The sequence below is a fragment of the Onthophagus taurus genome, chromosome 7 (genome assembly GCF_036711975.1).
Source record: "Onthophagus taurus isolate NC chromosome 7, IU_Otau_3.0, whole genome shotgun sequence".
Classification (NCBI taxonomy): domain Eukaryota; kingdom Metazoa; phylum Arthropoda; class Insecta; order Coleoptera; family Scarabaeidae; genus Onthophagus; species Onthophagus taurus.
In genome coordinates, this window is record NC_091972.1 from 36,978,017 (window position 1) to 36,998,918 (window position 20,902).

The window sequence follows — 20,902 nt, forward strand, 5'->3', positions numbered from 1 at the left end:
ATTAAAAAATAATCTCAAAAATCAGATTATTAAAAAATCTTTTATTTCAGATATGTTTATTATTTAAAAATTCATCACAAAATTGGACGATTTTTTGGGACGACGAAAGTAATACTCCGATAGCTGTTGATGAAGACCGTATGATTTCGTTTGATAATGAACAAGCAATCATATTAAAGGTTCAATTCGCTTTGAATCATGGATTGGGTGGGTTTTCAGCATACGCAGTCGATAACGATGATTTTCGCGGAGATTGCGGCATAAAATATCCACTACTAGGAACAATTGAACGGGAACTATCCACTTATCGATACAAAATCGATAACGACATCGATAATAATTTATCTACCGGTGAAATTCGAAGTGGTTCTATCAATTACAAATCCAGTTTGTTAATGTTATTAAGTGTTTTATTTGCGGCTGAGAATTTCTCTTTTGTGATATTTTAAACAAAACGTTATAAGTTGTAAGTACTTTTTTATAATTAAATTTATATTTTAGTTAATAAGTATTATCACAGATTTAAAATTTAATTTTATAAATAAAATCTATATATGAAAATAAATATAAATAAAGTAAAGATTGGATTAGATTTATTTAATTTAGAACGGCTAATAAGGAATGATTTCATCGGTTTATCCAGTTGTTTTCGTGTTTCATCTTGTTTATGTGTTTTATGCGTTTCTAGACAATTACGAAACGTTCTGTTTAAATTTCTAAGCATAGGAAATGTTTTAAATTCATCGTTATCTTGTGATTTATTAAAACAATCGCCGCGAAAATCATCTTGATCTATAGAAAAAATCATTACTCCACCTAATTTTTCTTGAAACGCATATTTTACTTTGTACTTAATCGATTCCGCGTTTTCGTACGTTATTAATTTATCGGTTGTTATTAAATAAGGGGTTTTGCTTTTTTGGTCCCAATGATTTTCCCATTTGTTTGGAATTAATTTTTCTAAACAAATCTAAAAATTATTATTGCAATTGGTTATTTAATTGTTTCAAAATGAATTTAGTTACCTCATTATAAGCTATATCTCCGGATTCGTCTCTCATATACGGTCCGGTAAACGTTCGAATTCTCTCTTTATTTTTATCGAAGAAATCACCAATATTTGGCTTTGATGATTGATCTTCTGCGGCGAAAAAATTTCTTCCATAAAAGGGTATACCAATTATCATTTTTTCACGATCTGCACCTAATTTTATTAAAATTTGTGCTGTGTAATTCTAAAATGAAATGAAAAAAAACCATATTAGAATTTAAATAATTTAATCTGCCGGTTTCGATTGGTCAAAATTATTTTCAGAAATCTTGTAATTAGTTATCTTTTAAAACCCGGCCGGATACCGGATTCACAGATTTACCACCATTCACAGGAATTAGTATCTCTTTTAGGTGTTGGACACTGCAGATAATAATCAAGTTCAACCCCAACAGGACTTTTTTCATTGAATACAACTTTATTTATATCAGGTTTGTCATTAGCAACTTCATTGTAATTGTAACAATCCCAATACGATATATAAAATCTCTTGTTGCAGTTTCATCTAGTTTTCTTCTCTTCGCTTGTAATTCATCATCACATTCATTACTAACAGGACTGTCGCTGTTATCACTTTCGATTATTAATTAAAGTATCCCCTTTTTAATGCAACAAACCGTTTTGAAAAATCGCTTTTCGTTTTTGAGAAATAAATTTTTGAAATGATCGACATTTTTTTCGAATTTTGCAATTTTCGCCGATTAAGTTTTAAAAATTCGTATAAAATCCAGTTTTGGCAATATGGGTATGAAAAATTTCCAAAGTGTTAATAAAAGTATCTTCTTTCCAATGAACCAACCTGTTTTGAAAAATAGCTTTTAGTTTTTGAGAAAACAATATTTGAAGTTTTGATAAAATTTTCGATGTTGCAATTTTCATCGATAACTTGCAAAATTCGCTATAAAATTCAATTCTTGAAGGATCCTTGGGGAAATATCACCAATTATTAATGAATGTATCCTCTTTTTAATGCAACAAGCCGTTTTGAAAAATCTCTTTTACTTCTTGAGAAATAAATTTTTGAAATGATCGATAAGTTTTTCAAATTTTGCAATTTTCGCCGATTAAGATTTAAAAATTCGTATAAAATTCTTTTTCTTGGAATATGAGTATGAAAATTTCCCAAATTGTTAATAAGACTGTCCTCTTTTCAATGAACCAACACATTTTGAAAAATAACTCTTAGTTTTTGAGAAAACAATATTTGAAGTTTTGATAAAATTTTCGATGTTGCAATTTTCATCGATAATTTTCAAAATTCGCTATAAAGTTCATTTCTTGAAAGATCCTTGTGGAAATATTACCAATTATTAACTAAAGTATCCTCTTTTTAATGCAAGCAGCCGTTTTGAAAACGCACTTTCAGTTCTTGAGAAATAAATTTTTGAAGTGATCGACAATTTTTTAGAAGTTTGCAACTTTCGCCGATTAACTTTTAAAAATTCGTATAAAATCCAGTTCATGGCATATGAGTATGAAAATTGCTCAAAGTGTTAATTAAAGTGTCTTCTTTCCAATGAACCAACACGTTTTGAAAAATTCTTTTGATTTTTGAGAAAACAATATTTGAAGTTTTAATAAAATTTTCGATGTTGCAATTTTCAAAATTCGCTATAAAATTCATTTCTTGAAGGATCCTTGTGGAAATATCACCAATTATTAATTAAAGTATCCTCCTTTTAATGCAACAAGCCGAAAAATCGCTTTCAGTTCTTGAGAAATAAATTTTTGAAATGATCGACAATTTTTTCGAATTTTGCAATTTACGTCGATTAAGATTTAAAAATTCGTATAAAATCCTTTTTCTTGGAATATGAGTATAAAAATTTCCCAAATTGTTAATAAGGGTGTCTTCTTTTCAATAAACGAACACGTTTTGAAAAATAAAATATAACCCTATGTTTTTGATTGGAAAATCTAAATCTATGGATAAAAAAAATTACCGTGCGGTTTTGCCAGTACAACGACGAAACATCTTTTGTAGACAAAATCGAAATAATTTTCTTATTCAAATAGTTTTAAATATTGTTTATTTATAAAAAAAATGATTCTACTACATATACTATTAATCGACAACAAGTATAAAATTTATAATAAATGTTCAAATATTTCCTCACCCACTTCAATACATTTATTAACCCTGCTACTAAAACTTTCTTTACATCTTAAAAAGTTTTCTTGGCTACTATTTCTGCATGCACTTCTTATCCGCTTTTTCATGTTTTCTGGCTTAGTCGGTACTTCGCGATAAACATTATCCTTAAGGACGCCCCACAAAAAAAAAATCAAGAGGTGTTAAATTTGGTGATCTGGCAGGAAATTGGACCACCCCTTCCAATCCGTCGCCCAGCATAATCCCGATCTAAACTTCACGGGCAATATGTGAAAAATGTGCTGGACACCCATCATTTTGCAGCCACATATTCTGTTTTTCTTCCCTGCTCAAATCTACAAGTAACGTTGGTATGACGTCATCTAAAAAAATTCGGTACTTCTCTCTATTCAGCATACCATCAATGAAGTATTTATCACCAATTATGCCACACCACACATTAACCGACCAAGGTCGTTGATGTTCTACTTGACGCAACCTTCTCGGATTTTTAACGCTCCAATAGTGCATGTTATGTCTATTGACTTGCCCTTTGTTTGTAAAAGTACTCATCCGAGAATAGCACGTTACCAAAGAAATTGACGTCCAACCGCATTCGTTCTTGTGCCCATTGACAAAATATTAATCGATTTTCAAAAACACCTCCATAAAGCTGTTGATGCAATGAAATATGGTATGAGTGATACTCGTTTCGCTTTAATATTGAGGATTTACCTCAACGCTAGCTAATACCGCAATTTCCTTATCTTCCGTAGTTACAGTTGCTCGCCGAGTTCTTTTTCTTGACTTTTCATTTCCATTGTTAGTGAAATCATTTACAAATCTGTAAAAGGTACTTCTCGAAGGCGTATTTCGATCAGGAAAACGTTCTCGATACAAAGCTATACTATCAGCAACTTTTCTGCCACTTTCTCCATAAATAAGAATCATTTCGACTTTTTCTGCCACACTTAAAGTATCCACGATTTAATGACTTATGTAGTTTAAACACTTTGCCTTAATGTAAAACCATGGAATGAATTCAGAATTTGCTGCCAAGCAGTTTTTATGCGAATTCAGTTTTAGCTGTTACATTTTAAAACAATTCAACCAATTAAGTCTCTGAAAGCGATATTCTGAAAATTTTGACATAAGTAGTTCTACGAACTCTTGTTTTTTATGCGTTATTCTATTATCAAATTGACAAAGGCGGAGAAATGTCGGAACTTTTTAGACCTCTTTTCAAAGGTATTTCCGACGAGTCGGATCACCCGATGTACCTCTTCTGGATTTTTTTGTTGAGCATTCTTAAATAGTAGTATTCTAAGAATTAAGAACTAAAGACAATGTATCAAAGCGGGTAGGAAAATGTTTAAAAATTCATAAATCTTATTTGTTCTTGCTAAATTATAAACGTTAGTTAATTGTTTCTGAAATTGTTTCAATTTTTTTCAAAGGATGTTTTGCCGTTGTACTGGAAAACCACACAACAAAATTTTTTTATTTTTTTTTTAATTACTTTACTTTTATGCATAGATTCAGATTTTGCAATCAAAAACATAGGGTGCCATTTAAAAAATTTTGCGTGACCTTCATATGACCTTGAAAATAAGGTCAAGGTCAAAAAATGTTATTGTCATATGGTTTCCCCCTTCGCATAGAACAACTTTCCTTTGGTTCATTTTTATGTGAAATGATCCGTTTTCGAGATAATCGCTGGTCTCATGTTAAATGGACAGATATTTTTTCCTCATTCGTTCGAAACAGGTAGTCATATCATTTCAGTTGTTTCTCATCTATCTTCTCTACTAGATGACTTAAATATGCTTCTATAGTTCCTACTATTCCATCTCATTGTCCAAGATTCCGACCCGTAGGTGAGTGTATATAGTTTTGTGTAGATATAATTTTATATAGATGGTATTTGTCTGATTATAGACTTCACTTGCTTTTGTTGTTCATCTGCGTATCTCTTAATCTATTTTGCCATCTTCACTAAACATGGTTTCCAGATATTCGTATTTTCCTATTAGCTGTAGACGTTGTCCTTCTATTCTTATACTTTCCTTTATCCTTTGTGATTTGTAGAATCTTGTTTTTATTTCTGTTTACTATAATTACGTTCTCTTGACAGGTTTTTATTATTTCGATGTTTCTTTATAGGACATTTACTTTCCATGACATTAGTACGATATTCTCTGCGTATATTCTGATCTATCTTGCATATTGTAGTTAGGTTGAATATCCCAATCATGTCGGTCTGACTTGAGTTTTGACTTGTGTTATTATTGTATCTATGTAGGTCTCCGTTTCCATTCTAATCTAATCTAACTCTTTACATTTAGTCTAATTATTCTTGTTAGGTCCAAAAAGGCTAGAGATATATCCTTATTTCTGGTTACTGTTTTCTCTATTATGTCTCTGAGAGCATACATATGATGCTGTGTTTGTTTATTAGGAGGAAACGCCGTTTGCTCTTCTTCAAGTCTGTCCTTTATCAGATCTGTGAATCGTTTTTTTAACATTTTCGAGTAACGCTTAAGCACCACCGGCGCCAAACAGAATGTCCTATAATTCTCGTAGCTAGTTAGAGTATGTGATATCTTTCATACTGGTTTTCTATTTCAGGGTTCCTTTAGGAATGCACAACTTCTCTTCCGCCATTTTCTTTTCTTCTTCTCGAGTCTCTACCCATTCTTCAAAACCTTTTTCCTTCCTTCCCTTTTTAAACCTTGCTGCATAGTAGTCCTTCCATATTTTCAGTATGTATTTGCATTGCTTTGATTGTTGGTTTTCCCTATAGTTTTCACTAACTTAAATCGTTATGTTAACATTGGAGAAAACTTGCCATTTCCAAATCCACATCAGTAATCATTTTTATATCATTTAGTTCATTAAGAGATAAAATCTGGAAAGATGAAACTATTCGGAAACATTCAAATTTAACTAATATGTAAAAAAGAGTAGAAGGAATGTATTAACTTGGATATGAGATATTTTTGATATAATCCCTGAAAATAGTTTTGTAAAATCTGAAGCCGTTAAAGACTTTCTATCACTTAAATAAAGGAAAGACGTATTTTTATTTATGAAGTTAACTTAAACTTAATAATAGAAAAAAAATTATACAAACCACGTTATTTTGATCATTACTATAAAGTGGCGCATTTGGGGCGATTTTATCACTCCATAATCCATTATAATCATAACTAATAATATCGACGAAATCGACGTTTTTAAAAATTTCCGGTACATTGTAACCCGAACTAATCGTCGTGTAAGCCCCACTTATAAGAACTGAGAATAATAAATTATTTTCTGAAAATACAATTTTAATTTCCTACAAGAAAGAATCTATTTGTAAAATTTGAATTCATATAAAAATAAATTAATTTTATAAAATTATTATTATTATATATAAATTTTATTACTTGCTTTTAATAATTCGACAAAAGTTTTTCGATCACTTATATAACCACCTCTTTTTGTAGGATACAACCAACACAATTCTAACCCATCAAAATCGTGTTTTCTAAAAAATGAACCAATTTAAAAACGTGTCTCAAAGAAAAAATTTGTTATAAGAATTTACTTAACAAAATCGAGAGCAGTTTGAGCGAAAATTTTTTGATTTTCTTTGTGATCGGTAAATTTAATAAACGGTTGGACGCCGTTATACCAACCGCCTACAGCCACCATAAATATAACACCGGGAAATTTCTTTTTAACGCTTGTTATGTTGGTGCCTTTCATAAATTCAATCCAACTAGCTATAAACAAATAATAAAAATTCGAACGATATAAGAAATAATATTAATTGTAGATTAATTGGTTTTCGTTGTAATCATTTTTTGGCTTGGAAAAAGGCCTACTGAAAGTCAAAGCACGAATTTTATCAACCTGATAGATTTTCTCTTCCAAGTTCATAGAATTCTTTAGTTTGTACTTGATATTCTGATATCAGCTGTCTTTGTTTTTACTGTTTTACGTTTGTTTTTTACCCGCTGTTTTATGTAGATTTCTTTCAAAGAGAATAATGATAGAATCATCAAAGAAGAATAATAGTACATATTCCTTAATGCACAAACTGCCAACATCTAGGGTATATAACCTTCTGCAGTAGAGAAACAAGATGTGTTAAGTGTGCTGGAAAACACTACACAAAAGGATAAGGCAAAAAAGAACGCAATAGTGTAGCAACAAGAGGAAGTTAAGCGTTCGAGTCAAGAAATGCTACAACAATACATCGTTTACAACAGAAAGCTAACAATTCTCAAATGTCTGCAAATCCAGCTACAATTGGAACAAAAACTACAAGACCATCCACATCTACTTATGCAGAAGTCATAAAACCCATTCTTGTGAATCCGCTGGTTTAACCAACAAGTCCGAGAATTAGAAGTTTTTTTTTATCAACTAACCATATAGACATAGCGCTCATTTCAATTAATAATATACAACATTTCCAAGAAGAACAAATCAAAAAGCATGAACAGCAACCCACCATAGTTACTATCAAGAGCAATGACGTTAAGAGAAACATCGATGGCCAAGGTTCATCATTGGAGAAGACTTCAATGTTAAACACACAGTATGGGATATTGATAATGCCTGGTAAACCCAGTGAATTGTTAAGTGCTATTAATATCGCAAACTGCAATTATTATTTAGGTGATGAGTCCACTTGTTTGTCTAAAGACAACAATAAGGTGCCGAACCTGTTGTAGTTCTTCATCTCCAAGGATATTTCAACAAGATTAAACCGGTAAAAAGAACCCAGTTTTATTAACCCCAAATGCGTCGGTCATTAATAAAGCAACGAATAAAGTCTTACTGACAAATATACTAATTGGAACAAGTTCAGAGTAAAGCTAGAAACCCAATCTAGTTTAAACAAAACTAAAAAGATTAAAAAATAAATATGAAAGATAATTGAAGGAGCTCATGCTCAAAATCTTATAGAACAAATTCGAGCAGCTGCAAAGAAAGTTACTGCTGCAGCAAAAGAAAAGTTAGAAATTGGAGTTAATTAGGAATATAATAAAGGAAAGAAGAAATAAGAATGATTCAGAATTTAATCAGAGATGTTTCGAAAAATATCTTAATGATTTAAGCCCGGAAGCAGGTTGAGACTATTCACTGTACAAAACAATTCGTAGATTCAAACGAACAACTGTTCGTGGTCGTCGATTAAAACTGCACAACATCAAAACGCTGAATTTTTTACCCAACATTTCTGTCAACCGAATAATGTATAATGTACAGTGGATGCAACACCTGTTTCTCAGTAAGAGATAACAATGAAGCTAATTTCACCTATGAAACTTGCGCTAGAAATCCATAACAACATTACTCTATAAAAGCTTCTCCTTTAACCCTAAACCGAATTGATGAAATTTCACCTGGCTTATTAAAAGACCTGCAAAGAAAGGCAATTAACAAATCGATCATGGCTGGAGTTACACAAGGCAGGAATTTAAAAAAATGACAGTTGTTATGGTAAAAGACTCAACTCAAATGAAAGTTATAGAAGAACTTCAAGTTAAGCAGAAAAGCAGTTAAGAAAATTAATAAATGGAAGAGGTATTAGAAAATACAGCTTAACAGGTTGAAATAGTCTCTTGGAGAATGAGTTCCATTCCTTGATTCCTTTTGCAGAATCAACAAAATATATCGGTCTTCACCTTGATGACGGATTGAACTGGATCATGTTAGTGCAGGTGTTAGTGCGTGGATGTGCTCAACTTGATCTGCAATCAAAGGAACTGGTTATCAGTCCATGATTGGACCGCGTTATACATCACTTGACTAAGCGACATTTTATCGTTTTTAGAGATTTTCATGCTGTCTGGTAGGTAAAGGTATAAGTTATGTTAAAAAAAATGCAGAATACCGAAAGACCTAAAATACCATTTGTTTTAAAGGATAAAGCTAAGCGCCAATCACGTTATACGATTTCAAGTCCGATTTGCATCATACGTCTAAGAACCGACTTATTGTTAGATACGACACTTAGATACACCAAGAAATTCTTCAATAGAAAAAATAGATGAACTTACAATTCTACGATAGTGAACTACTACTTTCTAGTTCTAGGTCTTGTGTTAGTTCTAGTGATAGTCCTAGTGTAAAACTAGAACTAACACTATACCTAGAACTAGAATCATTCGGGTTTAGCCGTCTTTAAAGACATGCGGCTAAACCCAAATGATTCTAGTTCTAGGTATAGTGTTAGTTCGACATAGTAACAGTGCTAGTGTAAAACTAGCAAATAGTGTAAATCATTCGGGTTTAGCCGTCTTGAGAGACCTGGAACTAAATCCGAATGTTTCTAGTTCTCGGTCTAGTGTTAGTTCTAGTTTTACACTAGCACTGTTGCTATGTAAAATTAATACTATACCTAGAAGTAGAATCATTTGGGTTTAGCCGCATGTCTTTAAAGACGGCTAAACCCGAATAATTCTAGTTCTAGGAATAGTGTTGGTTCTAGTTTTACACTAGCACTATCACTAGAACTAACACAAAACCTAGAACTAGAATCATTCGGGTTTAGCCGTCTTGAGAGACGTGGGACTAAATCCGAATGTTTCTAGTTCTCGGTCTAGAGTTAGTTCTAGTGGCAGTGGTAGGTAGCGCTAGTTAGCATAAGATATTACTATGTTGTATATTTTTATTGAACTAGAACGAGAACTAGAAACATTCGCGTTTAGTATTTTATTATTATATTCGTAATCTTCATAAAATAAGCTTTAAAGTGAATCCAAACATGACGCATTTCTCTCAAAAAACCAAAAAGTTCGAACTTTCAACTATTAATTTTGACATATTTGTCATCTTCATTAAAAAACCTTTCAAATGAGTCCAAAGACGATGCACTTATATCAAAAAACAAAAAAGTTAGAATAAAAAACATTAAACCCGAAGTTAGCAACAATGAAGATAGCAATTTAATTTTTAAATATTAATACCAACCTTAATTTTTGATTTTGTTTTATTATATTTTTGTTTTTGTGACAAATATTAAGACATTTTATAAAAATTAAGAATATATCAAAATGACTTTGACATTTCAAACCGGAAGTTGCTTATATCTCGAGTAATATTGGAATTAAACGTATCATGTTTGGACTCATTTTAAAGGATTTTTCACGACGATTACAAATATGTCAAAATTGACGTTGACATTCTTAACCGGAAGTTGACCATAACTTCATTAACATAGAAGATAAATATGTCGAGTTTGTTCTCATTTTAAAAGATTTTTAATGAAGATTACAAATATGTCAAAATTAAGGTTGACATTTTAAACCTGAAGTTAGTTATCATATAATAGAAGTTGTATAAGTGAAGTTAATCTAGTGTTAGTCACTGTTCAGCACTTTTTTTTTTATTTTTAACGTGTTTTTTGGATCATTTCGCATTAATTAAAGAAAAACCGTCGATTTTTAAGCCACATAATATTTCTTTTGTTAAAAGAGAGCGATCTTAAACTTTAACCTGTAAACTTGTAACACTTCGTCCTTAATTTCATTTTACAACTTTTTAAACTTTAATTTTCTAAATTAGTAACTAATAATCCGATTGTGGCTTTGATATGTGATCTTCTTTACCAAAAGAAAAAGAAATATTAAGAAACTTGTTTGTAAAATGGATAGGATGAGGGATGTTAATCTATTTGTAGAGTCTCTGAAGATGGCCAAGGTCCGAAACTAGTTAGACTTAAATTCTATATAAAAATTCTAGATAATTTTATCAAAAATTTTTACACGAAACATCATTTTGACTCTAGTATTTGTGATTAAATTTCTGCCACGACTTACAGAAACAGCCTGTATAATTGTAAAACGACTGACCAAGCGGATTCTGTGCTTGTGATGGCTGTCATCAGTGTTCTGTGATAAAAATAGATAGGCACAATTTTCAATAGTTTGAGCCTATCTATTCTGAGAAGTCATATTTTTAGAGAGATGAAAACGAAAATCCCGTTTTTCTCAACATTGTTCATTTGTCGCTTAGTCAAGTAATGCATAACGCGGTCCAACTAACAAGGGAAGTGTCACAACTGTGTCTCACCGATTTCGATGCAATTTGGTACAGTCATAGAATGGGCCAAAATAAGGTTCGCACATTTTTTTATACGTGCGGTAAAAGCCCCTGGGGCGAGTTATAGGGGTTGAAAGTTTGGAGAAAAAGTACGTTTTCACTTATATTTTGAAAACGAAAAGTGCTATCAAAATTTGGTAAATTGTAACTGATATTCATTTTAAAAGAGCTTTCTTTTGATGTGTCACACATATAGCAGAGGGTTAAAAAGGGCGAACTACCCCTATTTTTTTGGAATTATTTAAAAACCACCCTATCGATTTTGGCGGCATTAAGTATACTTCTAGTGCGTTCAAAAATATTAGTTAAGGGTTTTTTCCCATTCGCCCTAGATCAACCCCAGCGAAGTTACGGGGGTTAACATGTAAGCACTTTTCGTAAGAATGATGTGATAAAATTGTCAGGTATTTTGAAAATACTTTAAACAAAACCGTAAATTAGTCGCACAATAAAATGTTTAGTGTAAAATAAGGCATAATACACCATATAGGGGTTGTTGGGGTTATCCACCCCCTTAAAAATTAATTCTATCCCGGGCGTTATTTGTCGATTACGGCGAAATTTGGTACTGTGTTTGTTTTATATTTGAAGTAAAAATTTTTGAAAATGGTTATAAGGGTTACAAATTAGGGGTAGTTTTTTGTTTATACCTCGAAGATGAAAACTGCCATCGTAACTGTGGTATTGTTTTTTAAAAATCTATCTATCGATGTTCCACGAGGTAAACTACCCTCATTTTCTTTAAATAATAAATATAAAACTACTAGATAAATAAGATATTTTATTTATTTATGAGTTAAAAAGCAACTGACAAAAAAAATAGTTCAATATACCAAAGAAGTTTATTCTACATTACTAATTGACGTTTTTTATGTATTATATTAATTTTCAATATTAAATTTATTTTTATTCTACGTAGTGTTGGCAAAAATGAAAGTCGTGGAAAAAATGTTTTAAACATAAGGATTTTTTACACCATGCACATGTTATGACCGCTATATCCCCACAGATATCACACGTTGGCTTCTCACTCGAAAAGCAAACTTCCACGGGATTTTCAAAATGGTCTGGTCTCTCCTCTATATAGCCACTTGCAAACCATGCGTATTTAAAAACATTTATAAACCGAGGGGAAGCCAACTGGTTATGCGTCAACGATTGCAATTTTAATATGTTATCCCTCTGATGTAAATTGACATCATACTGGTAAAGAATAATCTGATCAGAGAATCTTCTAATAAAATTTTTCCATATTCTGAAACCAAATACATCTAGGGGCTGTATTTGACCTGTTGTCCCTGCAGGTATAGATAAATGTTTAAAATTAGTACCTGATGGAGTTATTTCACTAATAACTTCAGGACAATGGCCACTCCAAGAATCTAATAATAATAATGATTTAGAACCAGTATTTGGAAAATATACATTTTGGAGCCAATTTTTCATGTGTTCTGAAGTTAACTTTCCAGATTTTGATGCCAAAACGTATATATTGTCTGCTTTAAACATTGTATTTGCTACCCTCGGTCCAAAGCTGCCAGAGGGTTCTTTTAAAACAATAAAAAGTGGAGAAAGAAGTTTCCCATCAGCAGATATTACGGGTTGAATTGTGTAACTGTGCGTTGTAGATGACACCGACTGGACCACACTTTCTACGGTTTTAACTCCTAAATCGCTTAATGTTCTTCCCGAATGGAATTCCAAGTTAAAACCGCTCTGATCCGAATTGTAGGTGTTTTCAGGTCCATATATTTGGATTTGTAGCTTTGCCTCTTTAACGAAATCTTTTGCTAAAGTTTTTACTCGATCAACATTTCCAATTTGTTTTTGGGATAGAAATTTTGTTATTTTTCGGCTTACTAACCGATTTGCTTTCTTAAAACGTTGCACCCAGCTATGAGATGCTTTGAACAGTTGAGGAGATAAATTCTTTTCATTTCTAGCTTGTATAGCCCATCTGCGTATATCAATATCATGTAGTGGCAATTTATTATCTACGGCGGCTCTCGCTTGATTAATTACAAATTCGGTAATTTCTGCTAATTTTTCTTTGTATGTCCCTCTTTCTTCAATATATTTAGACCATCTGTGCAATTGGGTCTTTGACGTTACTTTTCGGTATTTGTTTTTTACGGTTTCTAGTTTCAAATAACCTTTCTTCCCACTTGTCCAGTAATTTACCGCCTCTAATTTGTACTCGTAGTCGATGTCATCCTTCAATGGACAATGAGCATCAGTATCTTCTACAAACCTGTCAGTTGTATCCTGGTCTTCAATAATTTGCTGACCGTCATTGATGCCATTGGATGAATCGAAAATTAATACAGTTTCGTCTTCAATTTGCATATTGTAGTCTTCCATACTTTCCATTAAAATACGCTGTATATTTTCTTTTAAACTAACTTCTGCTTCATTTACAGGAGTCTGGGGAATATTCATAACAGTAAAAACTGTCATTAGCAAATTTAAAACGTTTATTGGGTTTATTGTAACCATTGCTTCTGTCAGTTGCTCTGAAACTAAAATCTACCCACTGGGCACACGTTCTTTTATACTAGAAAAAACTATTTTGAGAAATGACCTTTAGCAAGCGGCACTAAAAAAACAAATATTGTGCCAAAATTTTTTTGGTAGGTGTATTTTTGGCAACATTATGTAGAATAAAAATAAACTAATAAACTATATAAAACAAACACAGTACCAAATTTCGCCGTAATCAACAAGTAATGCCCGGGATAGAATTAATTTTTAAGGGGGTGGTTAACCCCAACCACCCCTAAATGGTGTATTATGCCTTATTTTACATTAAACATTTTATTGTGCGACTAATTTACGGTTTTGTTAAAGTATTTTCAAAATACCTGACAATTTTATCACATCATTCTTACGAAAAGTGGTTACATGTTAACCCCCGTAACTTCGCTGGGGATGATCTAGAGCGAATGGGAAAAAACCCTTAACTAATATTTTTGAACGTGCTGGAAGTATACTTAATGCCGCCAAAATCGATAGGGTGGTTTTTAAATAATTCCAAAAAAATAGGGGTAGTTCGCCCTTCTTAACCCTCTGGTATATGTGTGATACATCAAAAGAAAGCTCTTTTAAAATGAATATCAGTTACAATTTACCAAATTTTGATAGCACTTTTCATTTTTAAAATATAAGTGAAAACGTACTTTTTCTCCAAACTTTCAACCCCTATAACTCGCCCCAGGGGCTTTTACCGCACGTATAAAAAAATGTACGAACCTTATTTTGGCCCATTCTATGACTGTACCAAATTGCATCGAAATCGGTGAGACACAGTTGTGACACTTCCCTTGTAAGCCTATCTGGACTTATGGGATTCAGCTGTAAGGTTGTACTAAGCCACCCAATCAATTGATCATCCAACGTAGTCAAAACATATTTCTTAGACTGATTACCAATGCTTATCGTTATGTATCCAATCAAGAACTGCATGAAGATCTCGAAATCAAATGGGTCTACGAAGTAATCCAAGATTTTGTAGCGAAGCAGAAAAATAGACACTCTACTCATGCACAACGCCCAGGAATTCGGAAGATTGAAGAGAATTAAGCCTCAAGAACTTTTATAATGTCATAACTAAACATATTAATTAAGATTTTACTAAACAGTACGTGTCCCAAATCTTCCACCATGGCGCCCGAGAAACCACTGTTGTACAGAATTACCAGAAGCCTCGAAAGTACCAAGAAAGAAATTTGGTTTTAATTAGACGAGTGATGGCAGTTAAAGAATAGTCTAGGAAAATTATTGTTATTGATAGCTGATGTATCATGTGCCCAACGATTTCAATGGATGTTTAATTACATTTTTGCAGCAGCTCTCCCAAAGAAAGTTTCGGATGATTAACTCCTACTACTAAAATTTCAAAACTATAGGAATAGTGGAACCTAAAAAGATCTAAAGAACCAGTTACGTGGGACATGCTGTATACAAATATCTTTTTATTATGCTTTAATTCAGGGTCAGGATTTATCGAATAAGTAAGATACATCAATAATTCACAAAATATTGTTAACCTTAGCTATTCATATAATTCTACCTTCTTCTTCACTTATTGTGGAATTCACAACAATTCACGTTAATTATCACTATTTAGACACAGAAAGTAACACGTTTTTATTAACCTTCCACAAATACCATGAAATAAACTACCCATTTATATTGGGTGTAATAAAAATGTAAAAGAAAAAAGTATAAAAAAATAAAATACGTAAATTAATAAATACTTATATATATATTTTTAGTATCCAGCTTACCTAAAAGGTCAATAGTTCGCTCATCTTTCAATCGGGCAAATCCCAAAATGACGTGAGTGCAGAGATCCGCATTCAAATCATTGATATGAAAAGAACCTCTTCCGAGTCGTTTCGAACAATCGGTGCCGATGTAACACACGATTTTTTTAGTGGCAACACTTTCAGATGCGGTAATATTATGAAAAATACAATTACTTAAAAATAAGAATATTAAAAATTTACGATGACCAATAAGCATATCGACATGTTACTGATTTGATGGGAAACGTTTATTATACTGCAAATATGTGTTTTGTAAAACTCAGTGATAATAATGAGCACGTAAAAAATGCGGAGAGCCATTTCAAACCGGGATTGTTAAATAATACGATAAGATTCTCTATATCGTTTATCAAAAGTAACGCCCTTAGGAATTTTTTTAAATTTTCCAAGTAATAAAGCGGCATTTTGTTACTCTTTGTAGTATAAATCAGTATTTTATTTTGTGATGGTTATAAAATGAAAGTTTTAATGATTTTACAATAAAAAAATATAGATTTCATGTGTACAGGGTGTCCAAATTTCGATGGGTTTGCAGGGTATCTCAGTTATTATGAAAGATAGAAAGTTGCGGCTTTCGCGAACCTGAGCTACTATTTTGTGAAACTTATAATGGCGCAAACGAAATTTTCATAGCCCTCTTTGTTTTTGATAAACAGGGAGTGTTTCAAATTTTATGATTTTCAGACATCTCCTGTATCTCGGCTATCCGGAAACGTAATAACGGGTTCTAATAGTTTTTTTCACGTGGAATCCAATGGTGCACGTAGAATTTTTTTAGTCATCACGGTTTTTGAGTTATAAAGAGTTAAGTATTTTAGAAGTTGAGTATTCAGTATTTGTGTTATGTTTATAACTCAAAAACCGTGATGACTAGAAAAATTCTACGTGCACCATTGGATTCCACGTGAAAAAATCTATTAGAACCCGTTTTTACTTTTTTACTAAGTTTCCGGATAGCCGAGATACAGGAGGTGTCTGAAAATTGTAAATTTCAAACACTTCCTGTATATCAAAAGCGAAGAGGGCTATGAAAATTTGGTTTGCGCCATTGTAAGTTTCACAAAAAAGTAGCTCAGGTTCGCGAAAGCCGCCATTTTCTATCTTTCATAATAACTGAGATACTCTGCAAACCCATCGAAATTTGGACACCCTGTACATAAAAACAAAAGTGATATAAAAAGTAAATACAAGGTACAAGAAAAATATAATAATTTAGAGAGCGTATCAAAACAAAGTTTTAATTTCGATCATTAACTTTCAAAGATGTATTACATGGACACAGCATAGAATCTCGAACAGATTGGAAAATATCTGCCATTACAAGGACCTCATTGGCAATTACATCTATGAATTATTTTGTCTGGGGTATATCAAACCCCAGATCAACATGGCTTTAATATGGAAAAAATATTAAGACTTGATAAATATGTTGATCAAATGGCCAACGAGCTGGTCCACCTCGAGCAATTTCACATTGCTCGAATGTTCCAGTTAATATTCCCTTAAGGTTACATTGGTTTAATGACTTACTATCATGAAATAAACTCTTTTTTAAAGTTCTGAAGTTAATAATAATAATAATCCTTACCATCTAAACGAGGAGGCATGATGTAAGACCTTATGAAGTAGTCATCAAAACCAGACTAGACTTAGAAAGGCAGTTAGAACAGCTCGTTAATTTGCTTTGGCTAAATCAATAACATCAGTCACATCAACTACACTATTCAGTTATACCGTTCTGTCATAATTCTGTACCCTGGTCAATCTTGTCGACATTCTTTCTAGGATCTGTATTATTTCAAACTTGTGTTGAAATATTTCTATCATATTGCCGCCTTCTCTCTAGTCACTATTTTGGGCCTCCTTTACTTCAAAATAATTCATCTTCTATTTGAGAACTTTTTGTATCTTTCTGCCTTATTTCTAATTTATTTCTGATATCTTATAGCATTCTACTTTCACTTTGCAATCTTTTGAACATTTTCTTTTCTTGAACATTTTTATTAATTCACCTTCTTATCGTCGCACAAATACATCTTTAAATTTTTATCTTCTTTCCATTTTTTCGAATAACTTACTATATTCATTATTTTGGTTATGCTATCTTTTTGACATCATTCTATGCAGAAAAACAAAACCTTCTCTTAAAATTATAACTTACAATTAGTATAATCTTTCCTCATAACTTATAAATTCCACAATACTTATTAGTGTGCTAACGCAGTCTTGGCAGAAATTTGATTCTATACAGACTTAACTTGGTAGAAGCATTGCGATTATTTAATGTGGAGTTAATAAGAATTAGACTTTTTAATGAGCTATTTTAATACAAATTTGTTATAGACATAATAGTTATTTATATAAGACTTCAAGGAGGAATGAATTGAGAACGTATCTATCATGTCATAAGGTATATTAAGGATTTAATTCAAATTCTAAAGGCGTGATACACTTAATAAAGATTGAATAGACAGCTCATGCATCCATGAATAAGTATAGATGCAGACCAGATGAAGATATTACACAATGTTGATGGAACCTAAATGGAAAATTAATTTTGTGAAGATATAGCTTAGTACAAACATGGCAAAAAACTGGATAGAGAGATAATGTAAACTTTTTACTAATTTATTTCAATACAAATTTGATGCAAGCATGATAGAGATGTAAATTATTTATCAAGTGATAAGGCATAGTACAGATTTAATGTAGTCTACAAAGATTTGCTGCAGACTTAAAAACGATCGAACGAAGATTTTATGACCTTTGAATAAGTCTTCATTCATTCCTAAATGAAATATTGATACAGACTGGATGGAGATTTAATGATGGTATTTTCTTTTTTATATGTTAGTTATTGCCTTAGTCTTTTTAGACACAAATAATTAGTCATGAAATATGCTTTATCGCTGAGAATTCCCAAAAAGACCCTTGGATATGTTTGCATGTTGAAAAAAAGTTGCAACTTTTTACGTTTTGAAAGATAACGTGATCCCCAAAACGTTTCTTTAGTAGAGCATCCACGGCCTTCTCTTTATCCTGCGAAATTCCTCTTACAGAATCTAGTAATGGTAACTCGACAGCGTTTAACTTTTTAAGACGTTTTACTAGTGTTATAAAAGTTTTTGAAAGATCTTCAAATCTGTAGTGTATCTCACATTTAAATTTAACTTGACTTATATTGGACTTATGGTTGGTAAATTTCTTGAATAACATCTTTTTTTGTTCAACCTTATCTTTCAACCTTTTTAAGGGTATCAAGGGGTTGTAGATCAAAACAAAATGTTACAGTACTTTCTTCTTCCTCCTTCATCATTAACTGAAACTACCTAGCTCTTACTCTATGTACTTCGAGATCGCTCAATGATTTGTTTTTAGCAGCATTTTATTTTTCCACCATTCATATTTTTTGCAATCCATAATTCTACGATAGGGCACCTCTAGAAGTTTTTCAAAAAAAGTTCTACGGACCGAAAACGCTTATCTGTTTGTGCAGATCTACAAGATTAGAAATGTTAAACAAACTAGTGTATAGGCATAACAAGATAATTTTTTACTTTGTATCTTATTTGAAAGTGGTGAGGTTTCTTGGTAATGGAGTTTTTGCGTTCACGATGTCTCTTTGGGTATCCTGATGTTTTGGAATATCATTACATTAAAAATTCTAGTTATTGGGATATACACACTTTTTGTCAATCCACCTTTCTAAGTATAGATCTTTTGGTTCGTAGCTTAAATGAAATCCACAACCAAAACGTACAAAAATGGGTTAGCAGTAGGATTTACTTTGCTTTCTTCTTTTCTAACCTCGCTTTTAATTTAATACGTTGCTGTTTTCTACTGCCGCTATCTCTTACTCATACTTCTCTCACTAATATTCCATCCATTATTGTAACACAGATCGATGTTCCTTATGAACCAATTCGTCGTCCTATCACTGGTTTTCTCGAATTTCAAGCCCCTAAAATCGCCTGGAGGAGACGGAATTCTGCCTATCTTTCTGCAAAAAGGCTTAGAATACCTTCTCCCAATAATAATATCCCTATATATAGCTAGCTGCAGCTTTAGCTATATACCCACTCTATGGAGGAAAGTAAAGGTGGTCTTCATACCTAAAGGTGGTAGGCGTTCAAACGCGGACCCCAAGGCGTACAGACCAATTAGCCTAACTTCATTTCTCCTCAAAGGGATGGAAAAGGTAATCGATCAATACCAAAGGAATGGAGTGCTTGTCACAAATCCACTCCACCCTAGCCAACATGCTTACCAGAAAGCAAAATCAACAATTACCGCTCTCCATGCTTAGACTAGCACCTTAGAGGAGGCAATTGCAACCAAAGAGATAGCCCTTTGTGCTTTCATAGATATAGAGGGTGCGTTTGATAACACCTCATATGAATCCATAGAGAAGGCTCTAAACGTAAAAGACATACATCCGTCGACAATCAAGTGGTGTATAGACATGTTGAAAAGTCGGCAGATCACAGCCAGTCTGGGAGGCGAGTCGCTGACTATAAAGGCGCTAAGAGGATGTCCCCAAAGGGGAGCGCTATCACCTCTATTATGGTGCCTGGTAGTTGATGACTTGATGAACACCCTAACTAAAAACGGATTTAAGATACAAGGGTATGCTGATGACCTGGTAATCACAATCCGAGGTAAATATGATTCAATCATAACTCAGCTAATGCAGAAAGCCCTATACTCACCAGTACTTGGTGCAGAAGCAATGGGCTCAGCATCAATCCCAATAAAGTCGAAATAGTCCCTTTCACTCGGAGAAGGAAACTACAAATAAAAGCACCCTCCATTGAAAGCAGAACTATTAACCTCAAAACAGAAACTAAATACCTAGGGGTAATACTTGACAGTAAACTAAACTGGAACTCACACTTAGATAAGGTGAGGAAAAAGGCCATCATGGCGAACCAGATCTGCCGCAGGCCCCTAGGAAGGAACTGGGGTCTCAAACCACGAATGGCTCATTGGGCCTACGTAGCAATAATCAGACCCATAGTCGCCTACGCCTCATTGGTTTGGTGGCCAAAAACAAAACATAAGACAGCTCAACAACAGCTGGCACAAATCCAGCGGTTAGCATGTCTTAACATAACGGGTGCAATGAGATCCTGTCCGACGGCTGCTTTGGAAGCCCTACTCGGTCTCACACCGCTCCACATATATATACAAAAGGAGGCAGCCTTAAGTGCCTTATCACTGAAAACAGTTTCTTCACTCAAGTTGAAGCAGGGTAACCTCAGAGGACACCTCGAGATCCTCAAGGACCCATGTCTAAATCACCTGATTGAAATTAAAACGGACCTCATA

The 20,902-nt window shown here is 32.8% G+C and overlaps 4 protein-coding genes across 5 annotated transcripts in view; 1 reads left to right on the forward strand and 3 right to left on the reverse strand.

Moving 5' to 3' along the window:
- The window catches only part of LOC111424333 (probable chitinase 2), a 76,220-nt gene that overhangs the window by 15,235 nt on the left and 40,083 nt on the right, over window positions 1-20,902 (forward strand). The window contains exon 7 of one of the 2 annotated variants that reach the window (XM_023057840.2): window positions 51-466. In XM_023057840.2, the coding sequence (XP_022913608.2) occupies window positions 51-449 (399 nt within the window). In that variant the 3' untranslated portion in view covers window positions 450-466. Of the gene's footprint in view, window positions 1-50; window positions 581-20,902 lie in introns of those variants that run through there. The other variant, XM_023057848.2, reaches the window with a different exon arrangement.
- Window positions 22-6,483, reverse strand: LOC111424531 (probable chitinase 2). The gene is made up of 3 exons (XM_023058105.2): window positions 6,277-6,483; window positions 1,026-1,235; window positions 22-970 (listed from the first exon to the last, which is right to left on the reverse strand). The coding sequence occupies exons 2-3, from the start codon at window positions 1,185-1,187 to the stop codon at window positions 536-538; spliced, it is 597 nt and encodes a 198-aa protein (XP_022913873.2). The 5' UTR covers window positions 1,188-1,235; window positions 6,277-6,483; the 3' UTR covers window positions 22-535.
- On the reverse strand, window positions 6,397-15,803 carry LOC111423512 (endochitinase-like). Its single transcript, XM_071198093.1, has 4 exons — window positions 15,533-15,803; window positions 6,736-6,913; window positions 6,575-6,675; window positions 6,397-6,483 (listed from the first exon to the last, which is right to left on the reverse strand). Exons 1-4 carry the CDS (start codon window positions 15,768-15,770, stop codon window positions 6,476-6,478), a joined length of 525 nt encoding a protein of 174 aa, XP_071054194.1. The 5' UTR covers window positions 15,771-15,803; the 3' UTR covers window positions 6,397-6,475.
- LOC139430794 (uncharacterized) lies at window positions 12,015-14,385 on the reverse strand. Its single transcript, XM_071198092.1, has 2 exons — window positions 12,578-14,385; window positions 12,015-12,501 (listed from the first exon to the last, which is right to left on the reverse strand). The coding sequence occupies exons 1-2, from the start codon at window positions 13,740-13,742 to the stop codon at window positions 12,413-12,415; spliced, it is 1,254 nt and encodes a 417-aa protein (XP_071054193.1). The 5' UTR covers window positions 13,743-14,385; the 3' UTR covers window positions 12,015-12,412.

Coding starts and splice junctions, on each gene's coding strand:
- LOC111424531 (XM_023058105.2), bottom strand. CDS start 1,187: ATGATAATTGGTATACCCTTTTATGGAAGAAATTTTTTCGCCGCAGAA. Junction 971..1,025: donor GAGATATAGCTTATAATGAG/GTAACTAAATTC, acceptor AATAATTTTTAG/ATTTGTTTAGAAAAATTAAT.
- LOC139430794 (XM_071198092.1), bottom strand. CDS start 13,742: ATGGTTACAATAAACCCAATAAACGTTTTAAATTTGCTAATGACAGTT. Junction 12,502..12,577: donor TAGTGAAATAACTCCATCAG/GTACTAATTTTA, acceptor ATTTGGTTTCAG/AATATGGAAAAATTTTATTA.
- LOC111423512 (XM_071198093.1), bottom strand. CDS start 15,770: ATGCTTATTGGTCATCGTAAATTTTTAATATTCTTATTTTTAAGTAAT. Junction 6,914..15,532: donor GCGAACTATTGACCTTTTAG/GTAAGCTGGATA, acceptor ATTTGTTTATAG/CTAGTTGGATTGAATTTATG. Junction 6,676..6,735: donor ACTGCTCTCGATTTTGTTAA/GTAAATTCTTAT, acceptor TTCATTTTTTAG/AAAACACGATTTTGATGGGT.